This window comes from Schistocerca nitens, chromosome 7, assembly GCF_023898315.1.
Source record: "Schistocerca nitens isolate TAMUIC-IGC-003100 chromosome 7, iqSchNite1.1, whole genome shotgun sequence".
In the NCBI taxonomy this organism is placed as follows: Eukaryota; Metazoa; Arthropoda; class Insecta; order Orthoptera; family Acrididae; genus Schistocerca; species Schistocerca nitens.
Window position 1 is genome coordinate 164,660,128 of NC_064620.1, and position 25,929 is coordinate 164,686,056.

Consider the following 25,929-nt stretch of genomic DNA (forward strand, 5'->3'; position numbering starts at 1 on the left):
TAACAAATTACAAAAAGGAGAGAAAGTAGAGAAACTTACATCTCAATTTGTCCATAAGTTTACCAGCACACATGGTAGCAAGAGCCACTTTTATTGAGAAGACTCTTATCTTTCCAACATTCTCACTGAAAATAGAACACAGTGATTAGATTAAACAGCAATCACATTTTTGCTAAATGTTTGCTTACTGTGGATAAATGCATTGCAAACTACCTACCAAAATCATGGTGAAAACTATTCCTAGTTTTTTAAAAAAATCAGATAAATATTTCAAACACAGATTATACGTTTCCACCTCTTGCCACATGAGGGTAGATACAGCATTGTCAAACAGGATCATTTTGGCAGTTGGTGGTCTAGGTACTAGGTTATGAGGAGGCACAATGTTTCATGGGTGTACTGACCTCCAAATATTTAAACATGGTACACTCACTGGTCAATGTTACTGTGACACTGTACCCCTTCCCCATTTGCATTTTTTCGGGGATGCGTTCTGCCCTCACTTCATTTTTATGGATGACAACGCATGATTACTTCGAACAGTGCAGCTACAGGAGCACCTGGAATATTTGGCAAATGGCCTGGCCTGCCTGTTCCCCTGACTTAAATCCCAGTGAGCATATGTGGGATGCAATGGGGAGATGTACTGTAGCACATCCACATTCACCAAGGACCATCTAGCAGTTGCCAACTACTCTGGTAAAGGAATGAAATGATCTACCGTAAGAACTCCTAACCAACCTTGTGGCCTTCATGGAGGCACAATGCATGCATTACCATTCATTGTGATCACATACCCTATTAAGAACCACATACTGCCATTTGTAATATCCAGGGGACCATCATAAACTGCGACAACTGTAGTGTAACTATTGTCTTCGAATGAAGGTGTCATTACTGTTTGTCTCATTCTGTATTTCTTTCAGTTACCTTCTATACTGTTCAGAAGCATTTCTTTCTATGTATGATTTAAGTTTCAATGACCTATGTTACTTGGCAGTGACACATTATGTAAAAGTTACTTTTGTCTTTAGGCTTTGCACACCAGTGTACATTGGGAAGTCATGGAGAGAGAGAGAGAGAGAGAGAGAGAGAGAGAGAGAGAGAGAGAGAGAGAGAGAGGGGGGGGGAATTTCTTACAAAAAATAATATAAGATGATTTTGGGGGAATTGTACACATTATTCAGAACACCTTTTTTTTTTTTTTTTTGTAGAAAGATAATCCCATAGCATATAACAAGAGTGTGAGAACCCACAGTAAGTGGACTTTGTGACACTGATGTCTCCAACATACGAAATTGTCCTAAGGCAAAAGTAGCCAAGGACAACCTTTTTATGGTCTAGAGGACACCATACTCCCTTGCTCAGGTTTACTGACAGTGAGTTAATAAAGAACAAGGTTAAGAGTTCTGAGAGTAATCTGTTACCATAACCCTCTAAACTGGCGGGATGTTTGCTGCTAATCACAATACTAATATCATCAGCAAACATAGTGAACTTGCATGTTTCATATGACAAAAGTACATATTTATGTATATGACAAATAGTAGCGGACTAAGGAGAGTGTTGAAGGACTCCAAGGAACACAGTATCTCAGTAGCACTCTGGCTGCTGCAGTTCCCCCCCCCCCCCCCCCCCACCCACCTACCCACACCCCCACCCTTCACACCACCATTTTGTTAATCTCATTCGAAACTACCTTCTGCTTCATGTCTTGGAAGTAGGATTTTAGCCAGCTTCCCACTGCTCCTCTGATATAGAGGCATACAGTTTGTGATCTTCACAGTTGAAAGCCTCAGAACAATAACAAAATACACAAATTGCCTTGATGGTTTTCTTTCTTTTTTTTTTTTTTCCCTAAGGAGTCCTGTAAAGCATTTATAAAGGAAATAATGGCATCTGTAAAGGAATCCAAACTGTCTTTTATGAATCATGCCAGAGTTTCCAAGCTGCCTCACTATTCTGGAATGCAATATGTTCCTGCGCATTTTTATGAAAACTACTAAAAGCAAATACTTTTGGAAAAGACCATGAGACAGAAAGATACCAGTTGGATTACATTGTGTGGAGGCAAAGTACAAAGTACTCTGTCAGGCCTCGGCATCCGAGTAGTGGCCATGTATACATGAGCAGCAGCAGCAGCAGGAGTAGTAGTAGTAGTAGTAGTAGTAGTAGTAGTAGTAGCACTTGTTTGAATGTGTGAGAGTTTTCTATTTCTGAAGGAGAACTTTGTCTGAAAGCTGAAATATTTATAGGATTCTTTTTCATTGGACTTGTCTGCAACTCAATGCCTCCAACATGTGATGAGTAGCAATGTATCTTTTCTATACAGTTGAAGAGAAATGGATATTAGTAGAGACAGGGTACTCATGAAATTAGATAGCATACAAATAAGCAAAACAGGTAATTTAAAAGCAGAGGCATGAAGATAAGGGTCAGAATGAACTCCATTGTTAAAACGGAAGGTAATAGCATATCCATGGCAAGCATGTATTCTGAACCACTTCATTGGGGAGGAACTGCATGCTGACCTGACAGAAGAAGAAATAGGTATCAATTTGGATGACGTATAGGATTCTTTATTAGTCAGAGTTTAACAAAGTTTTGAATGACTTCTAAGCAAACAAAGTATAAGGAATACATAATATTTCTTCAGAATTTATAAAAACACTGGTGGGAAATGGCAATCAAACAATTATTTAAGATTTTACGCAGTGTCTACAAGACTCAAGACAGCCCACTTGACTTCCATTAGAGTATCGTCTGCATAATCCTGAAGATAACTAGGATGGATGTAGAGGAATTATGGGAAAAGTTTCAACTGTTTGTAAATTGCACTCTGGAGACATATGTGACAAGCAAGCAGATTAAGGATAGAAAGAAATCACCACAGTTTAATAAACAGATTCTGAAAATGCTGAGGACACAGAGATTGTTTCACTTCCGGTTCAAAAAGGAATGCGCAAATGTTGACAGGCAAATGTTAGAAGAATTCCTGTGTCCATAAGAAGATCAATGCACTAAGCATACAGAAACTTCCACTGTCAGGCACCAAATCTTGCTGAGAACCCAAGTAAATTCTGGCCATACATAAAATCACTAAGCAGGTTGAAGTGTTCTATCCAGTCATTTGTTTCTATCCAGTCATTTGTTGATCAGTCTAGGATGACAATAGAAGACAGCAAAAGAAAAGGTTAAGTTTTACATTTCGTATTTAATAAAGCATTCACATATGAGGCTCATACAAACAAACCGTCACTTGACTGTCATACAGACTCCCATATGGAAGACGTAGTAATAGGCATCAGTGACATAGAGAAGCAAATGAAACAGTTGAAAATAAAGAAGTCACCTGGTCCAGAAGGGACTGAAATGTGGTTTTGCAGAGATTACTCTGTGGCACTGGCCCCTCACTTGGATTGCATTTATCACAAATGTCTCACCCAGTGCAAAATTCCAAGTGACTGGAAAAAAGTTCACGTGACTTCTGTATATGAGAAAGGCAAAATAATAGATCCACGTAACTACAGACCACGTCAATTTGCTGCAGTATTCATGAAGATATTCCAGTTCAAATATAATAAAGTTCCTTGAGACATAAAAGCTTCTGTCCACAAATCAGCAGATTTAGAAAACATTGCTCATGCAAAACTCAGCTTGTCCTTTTCTCACACGGTATCCTACAAACCACGGGTGGAGGACAATAGATTCTGGATCCCTAGGTTTCCAGAAAGCATTTGACATGTGCCCCACTGCAAACTGTTGACGAAGTTCCAAGCATATGGTTTAGATTCGCATATGTCCAAGTGGCTTGAAGACTTCTTAAGTAATAGAACCCAGTACATTGCCCTTGATGGTGAGTGTTCGTAAGAGACACGGGCATTGTCAGCAGTGCTCCAGGGAAGTGTGATAGTACAGCTCTTGTTCTCTATATACTTAAATGATCTAATGCACAGGGTGAGCAGCAGTTTTCAGCTGTTTACTGATGACACTGTCATGTACAGGAAGTTGTCATCACTGAGTGACTGTAGGAGTATAAAAAGACGACTTAGACAGAATTTCTAGTTGGTGTGACGAATGACACTTGCTCTAAATGTACAAAAATATAAGTTAATGTGAATGAGTGCAGGAAACAATCCTGTAACATTCAATACAGCATTAGTAGATTGCTGGTCGACACAATCACATTGATCAAATATCTAGACGTAACATTGCAAAGCAATATGAAATGGCACGAGCACATCAGGTTGCCAGTAGGGAAGGTGAATGCTCGACCTTTTTTTATTGGGAGAAATTTTAAGAAAATGTATCTTGTCTCAAAAGAAGAGATGATATAGAATGCTAGTGTGACCCATTCTTGAATACTGTTCAAGGTCCCTACCGAGTCAGATTAAAGGAACACACTGAAGTAATTCACAGGCAGGATGCTAAAAAGCAGCTGCTAAAAAGGTACTACTGCATAAAGTTGGAGAGCCAGCATTAGAGGTCAACTGCAGAACACTTTTACTGCCAGCAATGCACACTTTGCTTAAGGACCATGAGGATAATGTACGAAAAGTTAGGGTTCATACGGCTAGAGGATAAATGTAAGAATGTAGAGGCTTATCTCACTAGGGGTAAGATAGATACTGCCTACTAGAAAATTACAGAGACCTTTGGAGAAAAGAGAACCACTTGTATGAATATCAAGAGCTCAGATGGAATCCCAGTTCCAAGCAAAGAAGGGAAAGCAGAAAGGTGGAAGGAGTATATAGAGGGTCTATACAAGGGCGATGTACTTGAGGACAATATTATGGAAATGGAAGAGGATGTAGATGAAGATGAAATGGGAGATATGATACTGCGTGAATAGTTTGACAGAGGACTGAAAGACCTGAGTCGAAACAAGGCCCTGGGAGTAGACAACATTCCATTAGAACTACTGATGGCCTTGGGAGAGCCAGTCCTGACAAAACTCTACCATCTGGTGAGGAAGATGTATGAGACAGGCGAAATACCCTCAGACTTCAAGAAGAATATAGTAATTCCAATCCCAAAGAAAGCAGGTGTTGACAGATGTGAAAATTACTGAACTATCAGTTTAATAAGTCACGGCTGCAAAATACTAACGCGAATTCTTTACACATGAATGGAAAAACTAGTAGAAGCCGACCTTGGGGAAGATCAGTTTGGATTCCGTAGAAATATTGGAACACGTGAGGCAATACTGACCCTATGGCTTATCTTAGAAGCTAGATTAAGGAAAGGCAAACCTACGATTCTAGCATTTGTAGACTTAGAGAAAGCTTTTGACAATGTTGACTGGAATACTCTCTTTCAAATTCTGAAGGTGGCAGGGGTAAAATATAGGGAGCGAAAGACTATTTACAATTTGTATAGAAACCAAATGGCAGTTATAAGAGTTGAGGGGCATGAAAGGGAAAGCAGTGGTTGGGAAGGGAGTGAGACAGGGTTGTAGCCTCTCCCCAATGTTATTCAATCTGTATATTGAGCAAGCAGTGAAGGAAACAAAAGAAAAATTCTGAGTAGGTATTAAAATCCATGGAGAAGAAATAAAAACTTTGAGGTTCACCGATGACATTGTAATTCTGTCAGAGACAGCAAAGGACCTGGAAGAGCAGTTGAACAGAATGGATAGTGTCTTGAAGGGAGGATATAAGACGAACATCAACAAAAGCAAAATGAGGATAATGGAATGTACTCGAATTAAGTCGGATGATGTTGAGGGTATTAGATTAGGAAATGAGACACTTAAAGTAGTAAAGGAGTTTTGCTATTTGGGGAGCAAAGTAACTGATGATGGTCGAATTAGAGAGGATATAAAATGTAGACTGGCAATGGGAAGGAAAGCGTTTCTGAAGAAGAGAAATTAGTTAACATCGAGTATAGATTTAAGTGTCAGGAAGTCGTTTCTGAAAGTATTTGTATGGAGTGTAGCCATGGATGTGAAACATGGACGATGAATAGTTTAGACAAGAAGAGAATAGAATCTTTTGAAATGTGGTGCTACATAAGAATGCTGAAGATTAGATGGGTAGATCACATAACTAATGAGGAGGTATTGAGTAGGATTGGGGAGAAGAGAAGTTTGTGGCACAACTTGACTAGAAGAAGGGATCAGTTGGTAGGACATGTTCTGAGGCATCAAGGGATCACCAATTTAGTATTGGAGGGCAGCGTGGAGGGTAAAAATCGTAGAGGGAGACCAAGAGATGAATACACCAAGCAGATTCAGAAGGATGTAGGTTGCAGTAGGTACTGGGAGATGAAGTAGCTTGCACAGGACAGAGTAGCATGGAGAGCTGCATCAAACCAGTCTCAGGACTGAAGAGCACAACAACAACACGGAGGCTTTTAGAAAGTTATTTTTCCCTTAGTCTATTTGCAAGTGGAACATTGGTACTTCGTGCCCTCTGCCACGCACCGTATGGTGGCTTACAGAGTATGAATGCAGATGAACACAGATGAAAGTGAGAACTATTGCACAGTTAACTTAACAGTTTATGCAACCAAGGTACCAACCAGAATAATATACAGAAAAATGGAAAAGAAAACTGTGGCTCTGTTATCTCCCAAGTCAATTTGATTTTAAGAAAGGTAATGAAAGCAGAGAACCAGTTACAATGTTCTCTTTAATAAGGAAAGCAAGACTTAACATCACATCACCTTCATAGGATATGTCAATGTAGAGAAATTGTTAGACAGCATAAAGTGGTGCAAGATGTTTGAAATTAAAAGAAAAATATGTGTAAGCTATGGGGAAATACAAAAAGTTCACACCATGTACATGGTTCACCTTGTGTATTGAAGGGCCAATGAATGAAAGAAAAGAAAAGTTCACAAGTAGGATTAAAATTGAAATATCAGTGATAAGATTCATTGATCACATTGCTGTCCTCACTGAACATGAAAAGAATTACAGTATATGTTAAATGGAATGAACAGAGAACTGAGCACAAAATATAGATTGAGAATAAACTGAAGGATGATGAAAGTATTGATGTATGGCAGAATTGAGATCAGAAATAAACACAACATAAAAACTGGGGACCATACAATAAACAAAGTCAAGGTATTCTGCTACACTGGAACAAAAATAATGTGGGACAGTTTAGGTAAGGAAGACATTGGGAGAAGACTAACACAGGCAAACAGAGAACTGCTCACCAAAAGTGGACTATAATTATCAAAAATAGGCCTTAATTCAAAGAAGAAATTTCTGTGAATGTGGATCTGGAGCGCAGCATTATAGGAAGTGACTCATGTCTTTGTAGATTCCTGGTAGGTAGGTAGAAATCATGAATGACACACACACACACACACACACACACACACACACACACACACACACACACACACAAAGAGAGAGAGAGAGAGAGAGAGAGAGAGAGAGAGAGAGAGAGAGATTGCTTGTAAATTATTAACAACAGCTAAGACCAAACCAAACACTTCAAAAACATCACTAAATTCAAAGAATGTCTGACAAAGATAATTACAGGCTACAGAATGAAATTTTCACTCTACAGTGGAGTGTGCGCCGATATGAAATTTCCTGGCAGATTAAAACTGTGCGTCAGACCGAGACTCGAACTCGGGACCTTTCATAATTACAGGCTATTTTATACACAGTAAGTTGTCACTTGGAGGGTGAAATTCCTAAAGACTGTAACAAAAAAATAAATAAATAAATAAATAAATAAATAAATAAATATGGAATTGAAGCATTTGAGGTGATGTGTAACAGAAAGCTGTGTAACAAAAACAAATAATTTATGGACTGACAACTTTATAAAGGAGTAGTTCTCCATAGAATCTACAAGCGAAGGATTATGTGGGATACACTAACTAGAAGGAGAGATTCAACAACAGGGAATCACAAAGAGAAAAATTGTACGTGGTTACAGAAATTAGCAAATGTGTAACAGGTAATTGGAGGCATTATGTGAAGGAGCCACCCTGACATGAAAATATTAGCACGAGAGAGAAAATTCTGGCAGATCACATCAATCAGTTGGAGCAAAAGGGGTAATTGAATGTACAGTCTTGTTCCTCAGCTGGTATGTGCCTTTCTTGCTAACAGTAGTATTACACTGCTTAGCATGTGCCATCATTTAACATTGCTTGCCATCACATACAATTTTATAAGGGATGAGGAAAACTGCCCTTTCTCAACATGTTATTCTTTGATACATTCAATTAGTTCAGTGTATATATACTAAGAAGTAACACAGTTTAAAGCAATTTACAAAATTGTCACCACAATTTTCTGTTGCTTGTGCAAGTCATAATTTCTATAATCAGCTAGTCTGCCCTGATGAGATGCACTGCAAGAATATTAAACTACATGCAGGTAATATATGCATGTAAGTGAAGTACACAGCTCTGTTTTGACACTTATGTTGTTACATACAGTGACATTCTTCAGTGTTTTAAATTTAGAGGTACAATGTAAGAAGTCTATTTAAAGTTGTTTTGAATTCGAATGCCATGAAATCTAGTTTCAACAACATTATTTCTTTATTGATACTGCTGGTTCAACTGGATGTGTGGAAGTTTGTGGAGAATTATTTAAAAGTTTATGGTTATTTTGTTCTTCACAAGCTACTCAAATTTTACCAGTTCCATCTTTTGCATTAAATGTTGTCATTTCCAGTATGACTTCAGTCAACAGACTAGTTACTTCTGCTCCTGAATTTCCACCATTTACAAGGGAGACCAATGTAAGCACACGATAAATTCCAATGGACCCAGAATAGAATCATACAAGACACCATGAGTGGCAACATCTTCAGTTAATTAAATCCAAAATGCAGATGTGCAACTTACACAGCATAAGCAGCCAACAACCAGTTGAGCAACAAGCTGGAGCATGCCTCAACATGCACCTGTTGTGCTACTGGCAACCGTTTGTTGAGATTGTGGTACAAACTTGAGACAAGTGTCTCCAGCCGTGACACATTTACTTCTGTTTGTGGCTCCAGTGTGTTGAGGCCATTCTCACGGAAAGCCTCAATCACATTCCAGATGTCCACTGCATGCACTGTAAAAAGAGAGAAAGCAAAGTTCTGTATCAATCTGAATACAATTACATTTTTTTAAAGGAAATCACCAACCACTCACTGTGAAACATTTGTCAGTATAGTTGTGTATCAAAGGAAGTAAACAGATTATGGTCTTGTAATGTAACCTCATGACATTTTGCTTATTGTCTCATATTTGCCATCATCAGTTACTAACAATTATATTTTGTACACAATGACTATGAAAACAATGATTACTGATAATCATGCAATATATATTTAATAACTTGCTATTCTGATAGTATGTTGTATATCAAATTATTTTAGTTACCACTGTTTGGAAGTAATTGATCTCGTACAGCAGGAACAATTTTCTAGAAAATTCTGAACACGGCCTTTAGTCCCAAAAGTAGGGGATGTACTACATCTTTCATTTTGGTGCCTTTTTCTGCCTTAGTGAACTGTGTGTAGAGAGACTCAAACAGTGAGACTGCAGTCAGTCATATTTAGAATGTCGCTGACAGCTAGTGTGCCCTACAAACAGTTAATTTTGCATAATGTTGTTGCACCCTGGCCCAGGTTAACAAACTGCTCCTGTGTCAGTTCAGTAGAATGACTTCAAGTGGAGGGAAACACCTGTCAGCTTCATAAATACATGCTACAGAGCAAGAATAAGTATTCAGTATCCAAGAACATTGATTTGATATTTCAACAATGTGGAGTGAAGTCGTTATTGCCTAACAATTACATCTGGGCAAAGCAGCTGTTGTGATTTACACGCCAAGAGTGGCGCTATTTGGGGAAACACTTGGCAGACTGGTTCAAATATTGACAGGATGTATCTCCTAAGAGCATTCAGGCACATTTTCTCTAGTATTTCAGCAGATATTTGCAATTTTGTTTTTGCAACATGTAGCTCAAGTCGGCCCAAACAAATACTTCCCATCATGTCTTTCATGTGGTGCCCAGAGGTTATGAGAAGTGTCGGTCCGTTTTCTGTTATGAACAAAATGATTTTTAAAGTGGAATTTTATGAGACAGTTTGATAGAGTAGTCCCAAATTAATATAGTTTTTGTAATTGTTTTAGAGATGTTGTGATGAAGCAAGCTGGGACATTTTTACTTCCCTTCTTGTTTTGCCATCTGCATCCTTACAATACATTCTTCCACTTTTAATTGATTACCATTAACATATGTGAGTATAACTGCATTTTCATGAAAGACAAAGGTTGGCCCTCAGTTGTAAAGAATATGACACCAGGTCTAATTTTGTGCTCAGTTTCATGTAAGTAACTGATTTTCTAATTTATTTTGACTGTTACTAGTTAGTATATTTCATTATAGGGTGAAATTAGTAATTGTTTCTTAACACAAATATAAATTATGTACTAATTGTAAACATTTGGAAGAACAACTAATAGTATAATAGTACTCTTAAAGGATCGATTTGGCTCTATTCGAAAACATGTTAGCGATGCCAGCCCTTAATTAATTCTAAAGTAATTAACTGTTTTGTCCAAAGTATTGTTTGCATAACAACATATGTTCATTTCATGATTTAAACAAATAATTCAGCCTAACTCTTGTAGTAGAAGAAACTGTGTTCAGTTAATTTAATGAATTAAGTTTTAATTGTAATTTCTGTAAATTAATCATCGAACAATGTGTAGTTTCAGCACCTATTTTTGTGAGGCTATATAAGGGACCCATTTTAGGTTCCGAGACAGTCAGTCCACGGCTGAGTTTCAGACAAGAAACCTGTGTTGGTTAGAACAACAACAATGCATCTACTTAACCATGAAAAACGTGTTACACCAATAGGCCGTGTGTTAAAGCAGTGACAGTGTCTGTTAAATTTATTTGAAAGACTGAACTGTTTGGTTAGGTTGCTACTGCTCATAGATGTTCAACAGAAAACTATTGTAGCAGTATGTGGAAGTTTGCCTGCAAACTATTAATCAGGCTTATCGAAAGTTAAACAATAGTGCCCTGGCCATGTAACTGTGTATTTGCGGGGAGGGGGGGGGGGGGGGGGAGGTTACTGTGAACAGTGAAAGTAAAGAACTGTGAAATGCAACTGTGCACCTGTCGACTCCATTATTTACAGTAGTCAGTGTCTAAATTACATATCCCATTTTTCAGCCAGTGTAGCAACATAGTACGTCAACATCGAGGAGAATCAACAAAGAAATAAAGCAGGTGAACATCACAATGTATCTTAACAGAACAGTAAAACACAAAAAATAAACAGTACTCTGGTCAGTCACAACTGGAGTACTGACTATTCTTCATGTTTTGCTGCTCATGTTAATAAATACCGATAAACTGAATAAAGCAGTAGACTAATTTGGGACTTCTCTACTTAATTGGCATGTAAAATATCTATTTACAAATCATCATGTTTGTAATGGAAAACAAACTGACGCTTTCTGTAGTTACTGGGTGTCATGTGAAAGACGTAATGAGCAGGATTTACTTGGGCTGCCTCCAGCTTAATGTTGGAAAAACAAACTTGCAAGTATGTACTGAAACGTCAGAGAAAATTCTCCTGACAACCCATAGGAGATACACTCATTGCACCACCTAACTTAGACCCTCAGTCTCAGTACGCAGAGTGGCGCAGTCAGTGCTAGCTAATAACCACAACAAGAAGATCATTTACAGTACTAGAAGAAACAGCCAGCCGCACTGACAGTCTTTACTGTCGGTAGTTTCAGACCTCTCCCTGAGCTAAGTCTGTACGAAGCTGTATGAAGCTTTACACTGTTGGATCACCTACGGGGTGGCTATCTTTTGCTGACGGTACTTCCCTGATGAGTTGTGGGTTCGAGCCTGGGCCACCTAGCTGCCCACCCGCACCTCCCCTTTCCAGTGCTTTGGGTGGGGCTGCATTGTAGCTGTCCATCTCCCAGAGCGGCCTCATCCATGTTGGAGGCCATGGTTTAGACTGACTCACTCCAGTGGGCTTCATGCAGAAGCAGGCCAGCACCTATGGCTGCCTTTTGCTGTCTCTTGCCAGTAGCTGTATTGCCTTGCATCAGAGCTCTTTTGCTGTGCTGAAGCAGCATACCACCACCAACTGCCTTCCTGGTGTGCAACTGCTGCCACCAGCATGCTGCAGTGACCATGGTCAATGTCATCACAAGAAGGTACTGGGTCACTGTAACTATGACTAAAAGACTTTATTGAGGGATGTTTTACTGATGTGTCCCCATTCAACTCCAGTCGCCATCGCCACTGCAGACCACGCCACAACGTGGAACTGTACTTAACGTTGACCTATCAGAAGCCCAATCCACCCGCCACTGTAGAGGTCACGATCCAAGCCCTACATTCTGATGTCAGAAGATTATGGTGACAGCAGTGGTTACTGCGATGTAAACGGCTGCTATCTGTGGAGAGGACACTTCAAGTGCTATGGACAATAAAATCACTGATGTTTTCACCAGGACTACATGGTGAGTGGACCTACCATTTTGTTGCCTCCCTCTGTTTTTGTGCATGGGCATGGTCGGGAAATATGGGATCACCACAGACATTAAAAAGTGCAAAATGCAAAGCCTGGGTGACGTGATGACCTTTCTCAGTTCGGAGGGAAAACTATGCTGACTTATGGCCAGTAAGATTCACTGCAGTGCAGTTTGTTAGACCGCAGCATGCTTTGTACTCAATCAGCATCTTTAAATACAGTATGTGCTGGCAATATGGCCATTATGCACAGCTGTGTTCACAGTCAAGATGGTTAATGAGTCAATTCAAAGATTGAAAACATATTTGTTGCTATTTTAGAGTGCCTATAGTTTCCTGCTTCTTTCCTTATTGTATATATTTTGTTTGTGATTTTTTGGCGGGAAAGGTTTCACAGTGCCCTCATTTTCAAGCAAGACAGCTGAGGATGTGTTTGCATTTACAGGTGATTTTGAAGCTATCGCATGACTAGGCATCTGGACAAATGAGATACTGTTGCAGATGGCCAGGTTATGCTTTGTATGCTAGGTGATAATGTAGATGATGTTATCGCAAGATACTGAAAAAAAAAAAAAAAAGTACATTTCAGCAGCTGAAGGAAGGGCTTTCACACCACTATTGGAAACAAAACAGTACCAGGTTCTTACAGAAGCAACTCAGAGGAGTACACCAAAAGCAAAACGAGTATGTAGCGACTTTTCTAGACAGGGTCAGAAAGACAAATGCTCAAACTTACTCTTTAATGGGAAGTGAAGAGGGAAACAGAATTATCCTGCAAGAGGCTGAGCATATAACATTGGATGCCTTTTTAAAGGGGCTTCTGCGGTGGTGGTGGTGGTGGTGGTGGTGGTGGTGGTTAGTGTTTAACGTTCCGTCGACAACGAGGTCATTAGAGATGGAGCGCAAGCTCGGGTTAGGGAAGGATTGTGAAGGAAATCGGCCGTGCCCTTTCAAAGGAACCATCCTGGCATTTGCCTGAAACGATTTAGGGAAATCACGGAAAACCTAAATCAGGATGGCCGGAGACGGGATTGAACCGTCGTCCTCCCGAATGCGAGTCCAGTGTGCTAACCACTGCGCCACCTCGCTCGGTAAAGGGGCTTCTGCCTGTCTAGGGGAGTGTGAAGAGAAAACCCAAAGGATTTGTCTGCCACCATTAGGGTGGCTATGCAGCTACAAGAGGTAGGTGTGGTGAGGTGAGTGCAGGTCCAACAAAGTGGTTTTTCTACAGACATAAGAAGTTACAGATGTGGGCACACATGCCATATCCAGAAGCAGTGTCACCAACAACAATGCAATAACTGAGGAGCAGTTGGACACTGTGAGCAAGACTGTAAGAATAAGGAACAAAATGGGCACAAATGTAGTAAATTGTCATTCAACACCAATTGGGGAGGGGCGGGGGGATTCCAAATCTACTGGACAGCATTCCTGATAAAATGCAAAGATACGAAGATGTGTAACGCAGAGACAAAATATTGTCTATTTAGTACTATAAACTGTACAGGACATAAGCTCTCGGAGACTGGGACTCGCATGTCTGTGACGAGTCTGGACCTCTTGGGTAAGTTGAGACTAAACTCTTCACATTATACACTCCTGGAAATTGAAATAAGAACACCGTGAATTCATTGTCCCAGGAAGGGGAAACTTTATTGACACATTCCTGGGGTCAGATACATCACATGATCACACTGACAGAACCACAGGCACATAGACACAGGCAACAGAGCATGCACAATGTCGGCACTAGTACAGTGTATATCCACCTTTCGCAGCAATGCAGGCTGCTATTCTCCCATGGAGACGATCGTAGAGATGCTGGATGTAGTCCTGTGGAACGGCTTGCCATGCCATTTCCACCTGGCGCCTCAGCTGGACCAGCGTTCGTGCTGGACGTGCAGACCGTGTGAGACGACGCTTCATCCAGTCCCAAACATGCTCAATGGGGGACAGATCCGGAGATCTTGCTGGCCAGGGTAGTTGACTTACACCTTCTAGAGCACGGTGGGTGGCACGGGATACATACGGACGTGCATTGTCCTGTTGGAACAGCAAGTTCCCTTGCCGGTCTAGGAATGGTAGAACGATGGGTTCGATGACGGTTTGGATGTACCGTGCACTATTCAGTGTCCCCTCGACGATCACCAGTGGTGTACGGCCAGTGTAGGAGATCGCTCCCCACACCATGATGCCGGGTGTTGGCCCTGTGTGCCTCGGTCGTATGCAGTCCTGATTGTGGCGCTCACCTGCACGGCGCCAAACACGCATACGACCATCATTGGCACCAAGGCAGAAGCGACTCTCATCGCTGAAGACGACACGTCTCCATTCGTCCCTCCATTCACGCCTGTCGCGACACCACTGGAGGCGGGCTGCACGATGTTGGGGCGTGAGCGGAAGACGGCCTAACGGTGTGCGGGACCGTAGCCCAGCTTCATGGAGACGGTTGCGAGTGGTCCTCGCCGATACCCCAGGAGCAACAGTGTCCCTAATTTGCTGAGAAGTGGCGGTGCGGTCCCCTACGGCACTGCGTAGGATCCTACGGTCTTGGCGTGCATCCGTGCGTCGCTGCGGTCCGGTCCCAGGTCGACGGGCACATGCACCTTCCGCCGACCACTGGCGACAACATCGATGTACTGTGGAGACCTCACGCCCCACGTGTTGAGCAATTCGGCGGTACGTCAACCCGGCCTCCCGCATGCCCACTATACGCCCTCGCTCAAAGTCCGCCAACTGCACATACGGTTCACGTCCACGCTGTCGCGGCATGCTACCAGTGTTAAAGACTGCGATGGAGCTCCGTATGCCACGGCAAACTGGCTGACACTGACGGCGGCGGTGCACAAATGCTGCGCAGCTAGCGCCATTCGACGGCCAACACCGCGGTTCCCGGTGTGTCCGCTGTGCCGTGTGTGTGATCATTGCTTGTACAGCCCTCTCGCAGTGTCCGGAGCAAGTATGGTGGGTCTGACACACCGGTGTCAATGTGTTCTTTTTTCCATTTCCAGGAGTGTATGTTATGTGCAGCAGAAAATAGTGATGTGGCATCACTATGGTCCAATCCACGAATAATGGCAGTCTGCACAGCTCGGGACATAGATGGGGACTGTATTGTTTCCAGTTCCAAGCAACAAATGTGGCAAGCACACACCCAGGCTCTGCACCTGAAGAACAGGTGTGAATTGCAATTTACATCCCTCACTTGCTTGTGCAGAATTTGTTGCTTACCTCCACCATCAGCAGTGACAACTAGCAACAAACAGAATAAAAATTCACTAAGTAACTCACTATGATCACGTTTAATGCTCACATTGGCTACAACATTCATGGGAGAGCACTAAGAACAGTACAGAATGCTCTTTGGCTGTCAGAGAATGCTTAATATAGATGCACAGAACAAGCCTAAACTCAACTGCCATCATTCGTAGCTCCAACTACTGGTTCAGAAATGCTCAGATTTTGCACTGAGGTGAAACATTTACAAGAGAATACAGAAGTTTTGCTCCATGTAGGTGAGGGATACTGTGCAATCTTGAGGTTGGGTTTCTTAAAAAGACATCATGCAAAAACTTATCTTTTGCAGCCCGCTATCAAACTCAGTGGAATGTTGTTCTGACTGGAAAACATGGCTGTCAATGACACACTGTTGCAGAGTTCTCCTGTCATGAGGCTTGTTTGTTGTTGTGGTCTTCAGTTCTGAGACTGGTTTGATGCAGCTCTCCATGCTACTCTATCCTGTGCAAGCTTCTTCATCTCCCAGTACCTACTGCAACCTACATCCTTCTGAATCTGCTTAGTGTATTCATCTCTTGGTCTCCCTCTACGATTTTTACCCTCCACTCTACCCTCCAATGCTAAATTTGTGATCCCTTGATGCCTCAAAACATGTCCTACCAACCGATCCCTTCTTCTAGTCAAGTTGTGCCACAAACTTCTCTTCTCCCCAATCCTACTCAATACCTCCTCATTAGTTATGTGATCTACCCATCTAATCTTCAGCATTCTTATGTAGCACCACATTTCAAAAGATTCTATTCTCTTCTTGTCTAAACTATTCATCGTCCATGTTTCACATCCATGGCTACACTCCATACAAATACTTTCAGAAACGACTTCCTGACACTTAAATCTATACTCGATGTTAACAAATTTCTCTTCTTCAGAAACGCTTTCCTTCCCATTGCCAGTCTACATTTTATATCCTCTCTAATTCGACCATCATCAGTTACTTTGCTCCCCAAATAGCAAAACTCCTTTACTACTTTAAGTGTCTCATTTCCTAATCTAATACCCTCAGCATCACCCGATTTAATTTGACTACATTCCATTATCCTCGTTTTGCTTTTGTTGATGTTCATCTTATATCCTCCTTTCAAGACACTGTCCATTCCGTTCAACTGCTCTTCCACGTCCTTTGCTGTCTCTGACAGAATTACAATGTCATCGGCAAACCTCAAAGTTTTTACTTCTTCTCCATGAATTTTAATACCTATTCCGAATTTTTCTTTTCTTTCCTTTACTGCTTGCTCAATATACAGATTGAATAGCATCGGGGAGAGGCTACAACCCTGTCTCACTCCTTTCCCAACCACTGCTTCCCTTTCATGCCCCTCGACTCTTATAACTGCCATCTGGTTTCCGTACAAATTGTAAATAGCCTTTCGCTCCTTGTATTTTACCCCTGCCACCTTCAGAATTTGAAAGAGAGTATTCCAGTTAACGTTGTCAAAAGCTTTCTCTAAGTCTACAAATGCTAGAAACATAGGTTTGCCTTTTCTTAATCTTTCTTCTAAGATAAGTCGTAAGGTTAGTATTGCCTCACGTGTTCCAACATTTCTACGGAATCCAAACTGATCTTCCCCGAAGTCCTCTTCTACCAGTTTTTCCATTCGTCTGTAAGGAATTCGCGTTAGTATTTTGCAGCTGTGACTTATTAAACTGATAGTTCGGTAATTTTCACATCTGTCAACACCTGCTTTCTTAGGGATTGGAATTATTATATTCTTCTTGAAGTCTGTTTTGTTTTTTTCTTTTTTTTTCCTGGTTTTAGGGCGCAAAACTTCTATGGTCATTAGCGCCCAGCCCGTGACTTAGGAAACAGTAAAAAACCGAAATTGAAAACCAGCAGCAATGGGAACAAAGTCATAAAATTGGAGAAACTAAAAGCAGAAGGAATGCTTAAAAATCCACTACAGAAAGGGGTGGTTGTCCCCAAAAAAAGCTTCAAATGACTGACGTCATTTCACTGTCACTAATAAACTGGAGAACGCGGTCGGCTGAGCGCGTGTCATCTGCTAAAATCGACGATAGATCAGGCGATAGCTGTAGACGGGAGCGTAACGGATTAAAATAGGGGCATTCAATTAAAAGGTGTCTTACCGTCCACAGCTGAGAGCAGTGGGGACAGAGGGGGGGAGGATCGCCGCTTAAAAGATGTCGATGGCTAAAAAGACAGTGCCCTATCCGGAGTCTAGCTAAAATTACCTCCTCCCGACGACGCGTTCGGGAGGAAGAGGTCCAAGCGCAAGGGCTTTCACTTCCCGCAATTTATTACGGGGAAGTGTTGACCAATGCGCATGCCAGAAATGAGCAACTTTGCGACATAAACCGCCCCGTAGATCGGTGAAGGGAAGCGACTGAATAGCTGGCCGAGGAAGAGAGACTGCAGCCTTGGCCGCTATATCGGCCGCCTCATTCCCACATATACCAGCGTGTCCCGGGAGCCAGAGGAACGCCACCGAGACGCCCCCCAGGTGGAGCAAGCGCAGACAGTCCTGAATCCGGTGGACCAGAGGGTGCACAGGGTAAAGAGCTTGGAGACTGAGGAGAGAGCTGAGAGAATCTGAGCAGATTACGTACTGTATCCGCCGATGGCGGCGGATGTAGTGGACAGCCTGGAGAACAGCGTAAAGCTCCGCAGTATAAACCGAACACTGGTCGGGAAGCCGAAAGTGATTTGGGGTGTCGCCAACAATATAGGCACTCCCTACACCTAACGATGTTTTCGAGCCGTCGGTGTAAATAAATGTGGCGTCCGTCATTTGTGCACATAGAGCAGCAAATGCCCGACGATAAACAAGTGTAGGGGTACCATCCTTGGGAAATTGACAAAGGTCACGGAGCAGGCAGATCCGGGGACGAAGCCAAGGCGGTGCTGTACCCCAAATTGTCAAGAAGGTTTTAGGAAAGCGGAAGGAAAGAGAATGGAGCAGTTGACGGAAGCGGACTCCCGGGGGTAGTAGGGAGGAGGAGCGGCCTGCATACCCTACATCAAAGGAGGCGTCGAAAAAAAGGTCATGGGCTGGATTAGCAGGCATGGAAGACAGATGGCTAGCATAACGACTCAGAAGGACTGCTCGCCGATTGGACAGCGGAGGTTCAGCAGCCTCAGCATAAAGGCTTTCCACAGGGCTAGTGTAAAAAGCTCCAGACACTAAACGTAATCCACGGTGGTGGATAGAGTCGAGACGCCGAAGAATAGACGGCCGAGCAGAGGAGTAGACTATGCTTCCATAATCCAATTTCGAGCGCACTAAGGCGCGATAGAGGCGGAGAAGGACCACTCGGTCCGCTCCCCAGGAGGTACCATTCAGGACACGGAGGGTGTTAAGGGATCGCAGACAGCGAGCCGAAAGATAAGAAACGTGGGAAGACCAGCACAGTTTTCTGTCAAACATAAGACCCAAGAATTTAGCGACGTCTGAAAACGGAAGGTTGACAGGACCTAGATGTAAGGAGGGCGTAAGAAACTCCTTACGTCGCCAAAAATTAACACAAACGGTCTTACTGGGTGAGAAACGGAAGCCGGTTTCGATGCTCCACGAGTGGAGGCGATCGAGACATCCTTGAAGACGTCGTTCAAGAAGGCTGGTCCGTTGAGAGCTGTAGTAGATCGCAAAATCGTCCACAAAGAGGGAGCCCGAGACATCAGGAAGGAGACAATCCATAATTGGATTTATGGCGATGGCAAACAGTACAACACTCAGCACGGAGCCCTGGGGTACCCCGTTTTCTTGGGAGAAAGTACGGGAGAGAGTAGTGTTCACCCGCACCCTAAATGTGCGCTCTGCCATAAATTCGCGAAGAAAAAGGGGCAGCCGGCCTCGAAAGCCCCAAGAGAACAGTGTGCGGAGGATGCCTGTCCTCCAACAGGTATCGTATGCTCTCTCCAGATCAAAAAATATTGCTACCGTTTGGCGTTTCCGGAGAAAATTGTTCATGATATAAGTGGAGAGAGCAACAAGATGGTCAACTGCAGAACGATGCTTTCGGAATCCGCATTGGGCTGGTGTTAAAAGACTGCGGGATTCCAGCCACCAAGCTAAACGGTAATTCACCATACGCTCCAAAACCTTACAGACACTACTCGTGAGAGAAATGGGGCGATAGCTAGAGGGGAGATGTTTGTCCTTTCCAGGTTTCGGAACGGGAACGACAATAGCTTTCCGCCATCGTCTGGGAAAGGTACTGTCGGTCCAAATTCGATTATAGAGGCGAAGGAGGTAACGCAGACTATGGGTTGATAAATGCAGCAACATTTGGACATGGATACCATCCGGTCCTGGGGCGGAGGAGCGAGAAGAAGAGAGGGCATGTTGGAGTTCCCGCATGGAGAAAACAGTATTGTAGCTTTCGTGATTTTGAGAGGAGAAAGCAAGATGTCGCACTTCCGCTGCACGTTTCTTCGGGAGAAACGCTGGCGGGTAATTTGAAGAGCTCGAAATCGCAGCAAAGTGCTGACCCAATGAGTTAGAAATTGCGACGGGGTCCACTAAGGTATCATGCGCGACAGTGAGCCCAGAGACCGGGGAGAAACTAGGCGCGCCTGAGAATCGTCGAAGCCGACTCCAAACTTCCGAGGAGGGAGTGAAGGTGTTAAATGAGCTAATAAAGAATTTCCAGCTTGCCTTCTTGCTATCGCGGATGACGCGACGGCATCGCGCTCGGAACTGCTTATAGCGGATACAGTTGGCCAAAGTAGGATGGTGGCGGAAAACGCGAAGAGCACGTCGCCGCTCACGTATTGCGTCACGGCATGCCTCGTTCCACCAAGGAACTGGGGGGCGCCGGGGCAATTCGGAGGTGCGTGGTATTGAACGTTCCGCAGCTGTAAGAATAACGTCGGTAATATGTGTGACCTCATCGTCGACGCTGGGAAAGCGACGGTCATCGAATGTCGCGAGAGACGAAAAAAGTGTCCAATCGGCTTGGGCAAACTTCCAGCGTCGCGAGCGCATATATGGCAGTTGAGGCTGCAGTCTAAGGACACATGGAAAGTGGTCACTCGAGTGTGTATCGTCAAGGGCGAACCATTCGAAGCGCCGAGCTAGCGGAACAGTACCGACCGCAAGGTCCAAATGAGATAAATTTGTCGTGGAGGCAGACAAAAATGTGGGGACCCCAGTGTTGAGGCAAACTAGATCCGCTTGGTGGAAGACGTCTAGCAATAGTGAGCCACGTGGACAAGGATGTGGAGATCCCCAAAGCGGGTGGTGGGCATTGAAGTCCCCAACCAGCAAATAGGGGGGTGGAAGCTGACCAAGAAGATGAAGGAGATCAGCTCGTGCCATTGGTGTGGACGATGGAATGTATACCGTACAAAGAGAGAACGTGTATCCAGAAAGGGAAAGACGGACGGCGACAGCTTGGAAGGAACTGTTTAAGGGGATTGGGTGATAATGGAGAGTATCATGGAGAAGAATCATGAGTCCTCCATGGGCTGGAGTGCCTTCAACAGAGGGGAGGTCATATCGGGCAGACTGAAAATGAGGGAGAACAAAGCGGTCATGGGGACGCAGCTTTGTTTCCTGAAGACAGAAGATGACCGGCGAGTAGGATCGTAAGAGCATCGACAATTCATCCCGATTGGCTCGAATGCCGCGGATATTCCAGTGGATAATGGACATAGGGTGAACAGAAAATGGAGGAATGTGACCAAGGGTGCTGTCAACTCAACGACTGCTCAGAGCTTGCGACCGATAGCATGGAATGGCATTCAGCCGAAGTCAGAAGATCCTGATCCATAGGTTGGTCAGGAGCAGCTCCTGCCACCAGCGATCGGCCGGTTGACCGGCCGCCAGCAGTGCGCCTCGGCGATACAGAAGACAGCCGAGGGCGATTTCCGCCAGGTGGTGCTGTAGATGGGACACGCCTTGGCGGAGAAGGAGAGGAACTGGGTTTCTTTGTAGCCTTCTTGGAAGTATGATGTTTAGATGAAGGAGGAACTGATGGTTGTGAAGTTGCGGTACGTAAAAACTCTTCACGAGTATGCTCTTTTTTCGAAGACTTGGCGTCTGACTTTTGGGCTCGAGATTTAGCAGAACCCGACGAAGGGTGAGCCATAGAGTGGGCAGGCGAAAGTGGTGAGGTTGAACGGGCGATCTTTGCGCTGGCCGATCTGACGACCGTGGTACTAAAGGTGAGGTCGCAAGTCTGCGTGGCCGCCTCCTTTGTTGGCCGAGGAGAAGCAAGGACAGTGCTGTATTTTCCTGTCTGAGGCACGGTGGGCTGTCGACTGGCGAATAATTTTCGAGCAGCAAAGGTCGACACCTTTTCCTTCACTCTTATTTCCTGGATGAGCTTTTCGTCCTTAAAAACGGGGCAATCTCGAGAGGAAGCAGCGTGGTCACCCATACAGTTGATGCAGCGAGGGGATGGAGGTGGACAAGCACCCTCATGGGCATCCTTGCCTCACGTAACACATTTGGCCGGATTGGAACAGGACTGGCTGGTGTGATTGAACCGCTGACATCGATAGCAACGCGTAGGGTTTGGGACGTAAGGGCGAACGGAAATTATCTCACAGCCTGCTTTGATTTTCGATGGGTGTTGAACTTTGTCAAATGTCAAGAAGACAGTGCGGGTTGGAATGATGTTCGTGTCAACCCTTTTCGTAACTCTATGAACAGTCGTTACGCCCTGGTCAGACAGGTAATGCTGAATTTCTTCGTCAGACAATCCATCGAGGGAGCGTGTATAAACGACTCCACGCGAGGAATTTAAGGTACGGTGCGGTTCCACCCGGACAGGGAAGGTGTGGAGCAGAGAAGTACGCAGCAATTTTTGTGCCTGGAGGGCACTGTGTGTTTCTAACAACAGGGTGCCATTCCGTAATCTGGAACAAGACTTTACAGGACCTGCAATTGCGTCGACACCTTTCTGAATAATGAAAGGGTTGACCGTGGAGAAGTCGTGACCATCGTCAGACCGAGAAACAACAAGGAACTGTGGCAACGATGGAAGAACCGTCTGTGGCTGAGACTCAGTGAACTTACGTTTGTGAGCAGACATAGTGGAAGGTGAGGAAACCATTGCGGAAGAATCCCCCATGATTACCGGCGTCTCCGATGGCGCGCTCCTCCCTCGTGGGGGCCCTCACTGAGGGCACACCCGCCTTAGGTGATTGTTCACACCTCAGGTCACACCTCCCGACAAACGGACGGAGGGACCAATCGGCACTTTCGGAAGGTATCAGCTCGGGTAATCACCCCTCCCTGGGCCTGGCCGTTACCAGGGGGTACGTACGTGTCCTACCTGTCTACCCGGGGCGGGGAATTACGCGTTACCCCGTCACCGGCTACGCATGGAAGTGCGTGGGTCGGCCTTCAGACACGCACAGGGAGGAAAAAAGAGAAAGGGAAAGGGAAAGGAAAAAAGAGGGGGTCTCAAACGCCGCAGCGGAGAAAAGGGCAAAGAGAAGAGGGAAGGAAAAGAGAAGGACAGAGGAAGGACGAGGACTGGCAAGCGTAGAAAGCAAGGAATTTGGAACAGTTTCGAGCGCCCGTCTCCGGACGTAGGCACAAACTATACTCCCAGAGGGGGAGAAAGGGAAGGAAAGAGCCAGAGGTGAGGGGGGGGGGGCGAAGATGGGGGACGGGGAAGGATGCGGAAAGGGAAGGTATGCAGCCCGGAAAGGAAGGAGGGCCACATTAGCTCGGGGTCCCGTGCTCGCTACGCACGTGTCCACAAAAGAGTTGTGGACCCCCTGGGGGGTCTTGAAGTCTGTGGGTATTTCGCCTGTCTCATACATCTTGCTCACCAGAAGGTAGAGTTTTGTCATGACTGGCTCTCCCAAGGCCATCAGTAGTTCTAATGGAATGTTGTCTACTCCCGGGGCCTTGTTTCGACTCAGGTCTTTCAGTGCTCTGTCAAACTCTTCACGCAGTATCTTATCTCCCATTTCATCTTCATCTACATCCTCTTCCATTTCCATAATATTGTCCTCAAGTACATCGCCCTTGTATAAACCCTCTATATACTCCTTCCACCTTTCTGCTTTCCCTTCTTTGCTTAGAACTGGGTTGCCATCTGAGCTCTTGATATTCATACAAGTGGTTCTCTTCTCTCCAAAGGTCATGAGGGTAACATCAAGTAAAGTACGTACACAGTCATAAAGACTCAGTTTACATCAAGCTGCTGATCTACCGAGTAATATCTTGTGTGTCGTAGAGTGCTATGTGGTTCCTATTAGCACTGACAATTTCAGCACCTATGAAGTGGTTTTGGCAGGAGAGTTGGACTAAAGAATGCACCAGTAGCATTTCAGTGATTTCTAGATAGAGTGCTGAGACGTCTAGCACTTTTTCCAGACATGAAGGCGCACATACAAAGGCTAGAACACATTGTGTTAAGCATGCTCAACACTGAGTATCAGGAAATGCCACTCTGTGTTAACAGAGTTGAACCACCCTGCACATGTGATTAAGGATGGCGGAAAAACCAGCCCAAGGTTAATAAGTGCAGTAAACGACTAACAGCTACCACATACTATTAAATAGTTACAGTCATTGCTAGGATCAGCCAATTATTATAGAAAGGTGTCAAGGGATTCGCTGACGTTGCCAGACAGTTGACGCATTTAGGTGCAAAACAGCAGTGGGTGGCTTTATGCCAAGCTACATTTCAGAAATTAAAGGATGTTGTGACGACTAGCCTTGCATTAGTATTTACAAATTATGAAGAGGAATTTATTCCATTCTGTGATGCAAGCAGACTGGCAACAGGGTGCATTTTATGCCACGAAGTGATCAAGAAAGAGAACCCCATAGAGTACACATCAAGACAATTTTTAAAATGTCAAAAAAATTACGTGACCACAGAAAAGGACATACTGTGTTTAATATAAAGTGACACATATCTCAGGTATTACCTGTGAGGCAGGAAATTTAATGTCTTAACCAGTTGCACGACATCAAAATGGCAATTGGGGTTAAAAGATCCTTCAAGCAGGTTGAATCTGTGGGCACTGAAATTAAGCGAGTTCAATTTTGAGGTGGTCTACGAACCAGGCAAAAAGCATAGTTACACAGATGGACTAACCAAAAAAATTGGTGTCGTATAAGTGCTTGGTCGAAGCCTTGCAGAATGGCAAAAGGCAAAAAACTAATGTGTACTGAGAGGTAATCAAGGCACAGCAAGAGTTGGCACTGCACAATGGATTGCTACGTACAATGACAAAGCTGAAACCATTGATTGTGGTGCCTGCAGCAGTGCATGAGGAAGTGGTAAAGGAAGCACACAGTTACGTATTATTAGGACATAAAGGATGTAGAATAAACCGTAGGGTAGATAAGAGATACTGGTGGTGAATGCAAAGACATGACACTGACTAGTACATAAGGAATTGCATGCCATGTGCATAACAGGCCACTTTAAGCCATCAACAAATAACGCTTCAAAGATTACCAGAGGCATCCAAGCCATTTGAAATGACTGGGTGGACATCTCAAACGCTATTTGGCAACTACTAGATGTTGATACCACATACCATTTTTTGTGTTGCATCACAATGATTGCAATCCCAAATCAGTGTGTGAGTATATTAGCAGAAGGAATGATGAATAACTTGTTGCTGTGTGGGGTAGCTGTGCGGTCTGAGGTGCCTTGTCATGGCTCGCGGGGTCCCACCTTTGGAGGTTTGGGTCCTCCCTCAGGCATAGATGTGTGTGTGTTGTTCTTAGCTTAAGTTAGTATAAGTTAGATTAAATGGTGTGTAAGACTAGGGACTGATGACCTCATCACTTTGGTCCCATAGTCCTGACCACAAATTTCCAATTTCCAAATAACTTGTTATTGTTTTGCATCCCCAACCCACTAATTACTGACCAGGGCACCAACTACATGTTAGACCTAATGAAACAATTCTGCCACCTGTCAAGATTCTGGAAACTAAGAACTAATCTTTTGCACCCACAAGTAAATGGGAGGATTGAGCACATACACTGGACTATAAATAAAATGGTAAGTTATCACATAAATAGCACCATAACAAATGGGATATTTAACTATCCTATGTCATGGTCAGTTACAATTAAAAGGTGCACGATAGCATTGGGTTCTTGCCATATGAAGTGTTGTATGGAAGGAAGGAAGGAAGGAAGGAAGGAAGGAAGGAAGGCAGGCACTATCACCATCTGAATTCATTAAACCTAAAATATGG

At 43.8% G+C, this 25,929-nt stretch overlaps 1 protein-coding gene across 6 annotated transcripts in view; it reads right to left on the reverse strand.

Annotated features, from left to right (window-relative positions):
* The window catches only part of LOC126195378 (dystrobrevin beta), a 620,666-nt gene that overhangs the window by 103,872 nt on the left and 490,865 nt on the right, over positions 1-25,929 (reverse strand). For all 6 annotated transcript variants that reach the window (XM_049933955.1, XM_049933957.1, XM_049933956.1 and 3 more), the window contains 2 exons: positions 8,827-9,040; positions 40-125 (listed from right to left, as the gene is read on the reverse strand). In XM_049933955.1, coding sequence (XP_049789912.1) covers positions 40-125; positions 8,827-9,040 — 300 coding nt within the window. The remainder of the gene's footprint in view (positions 1-39; positions 126-8,826; positions 9,041-25,929) is intronic.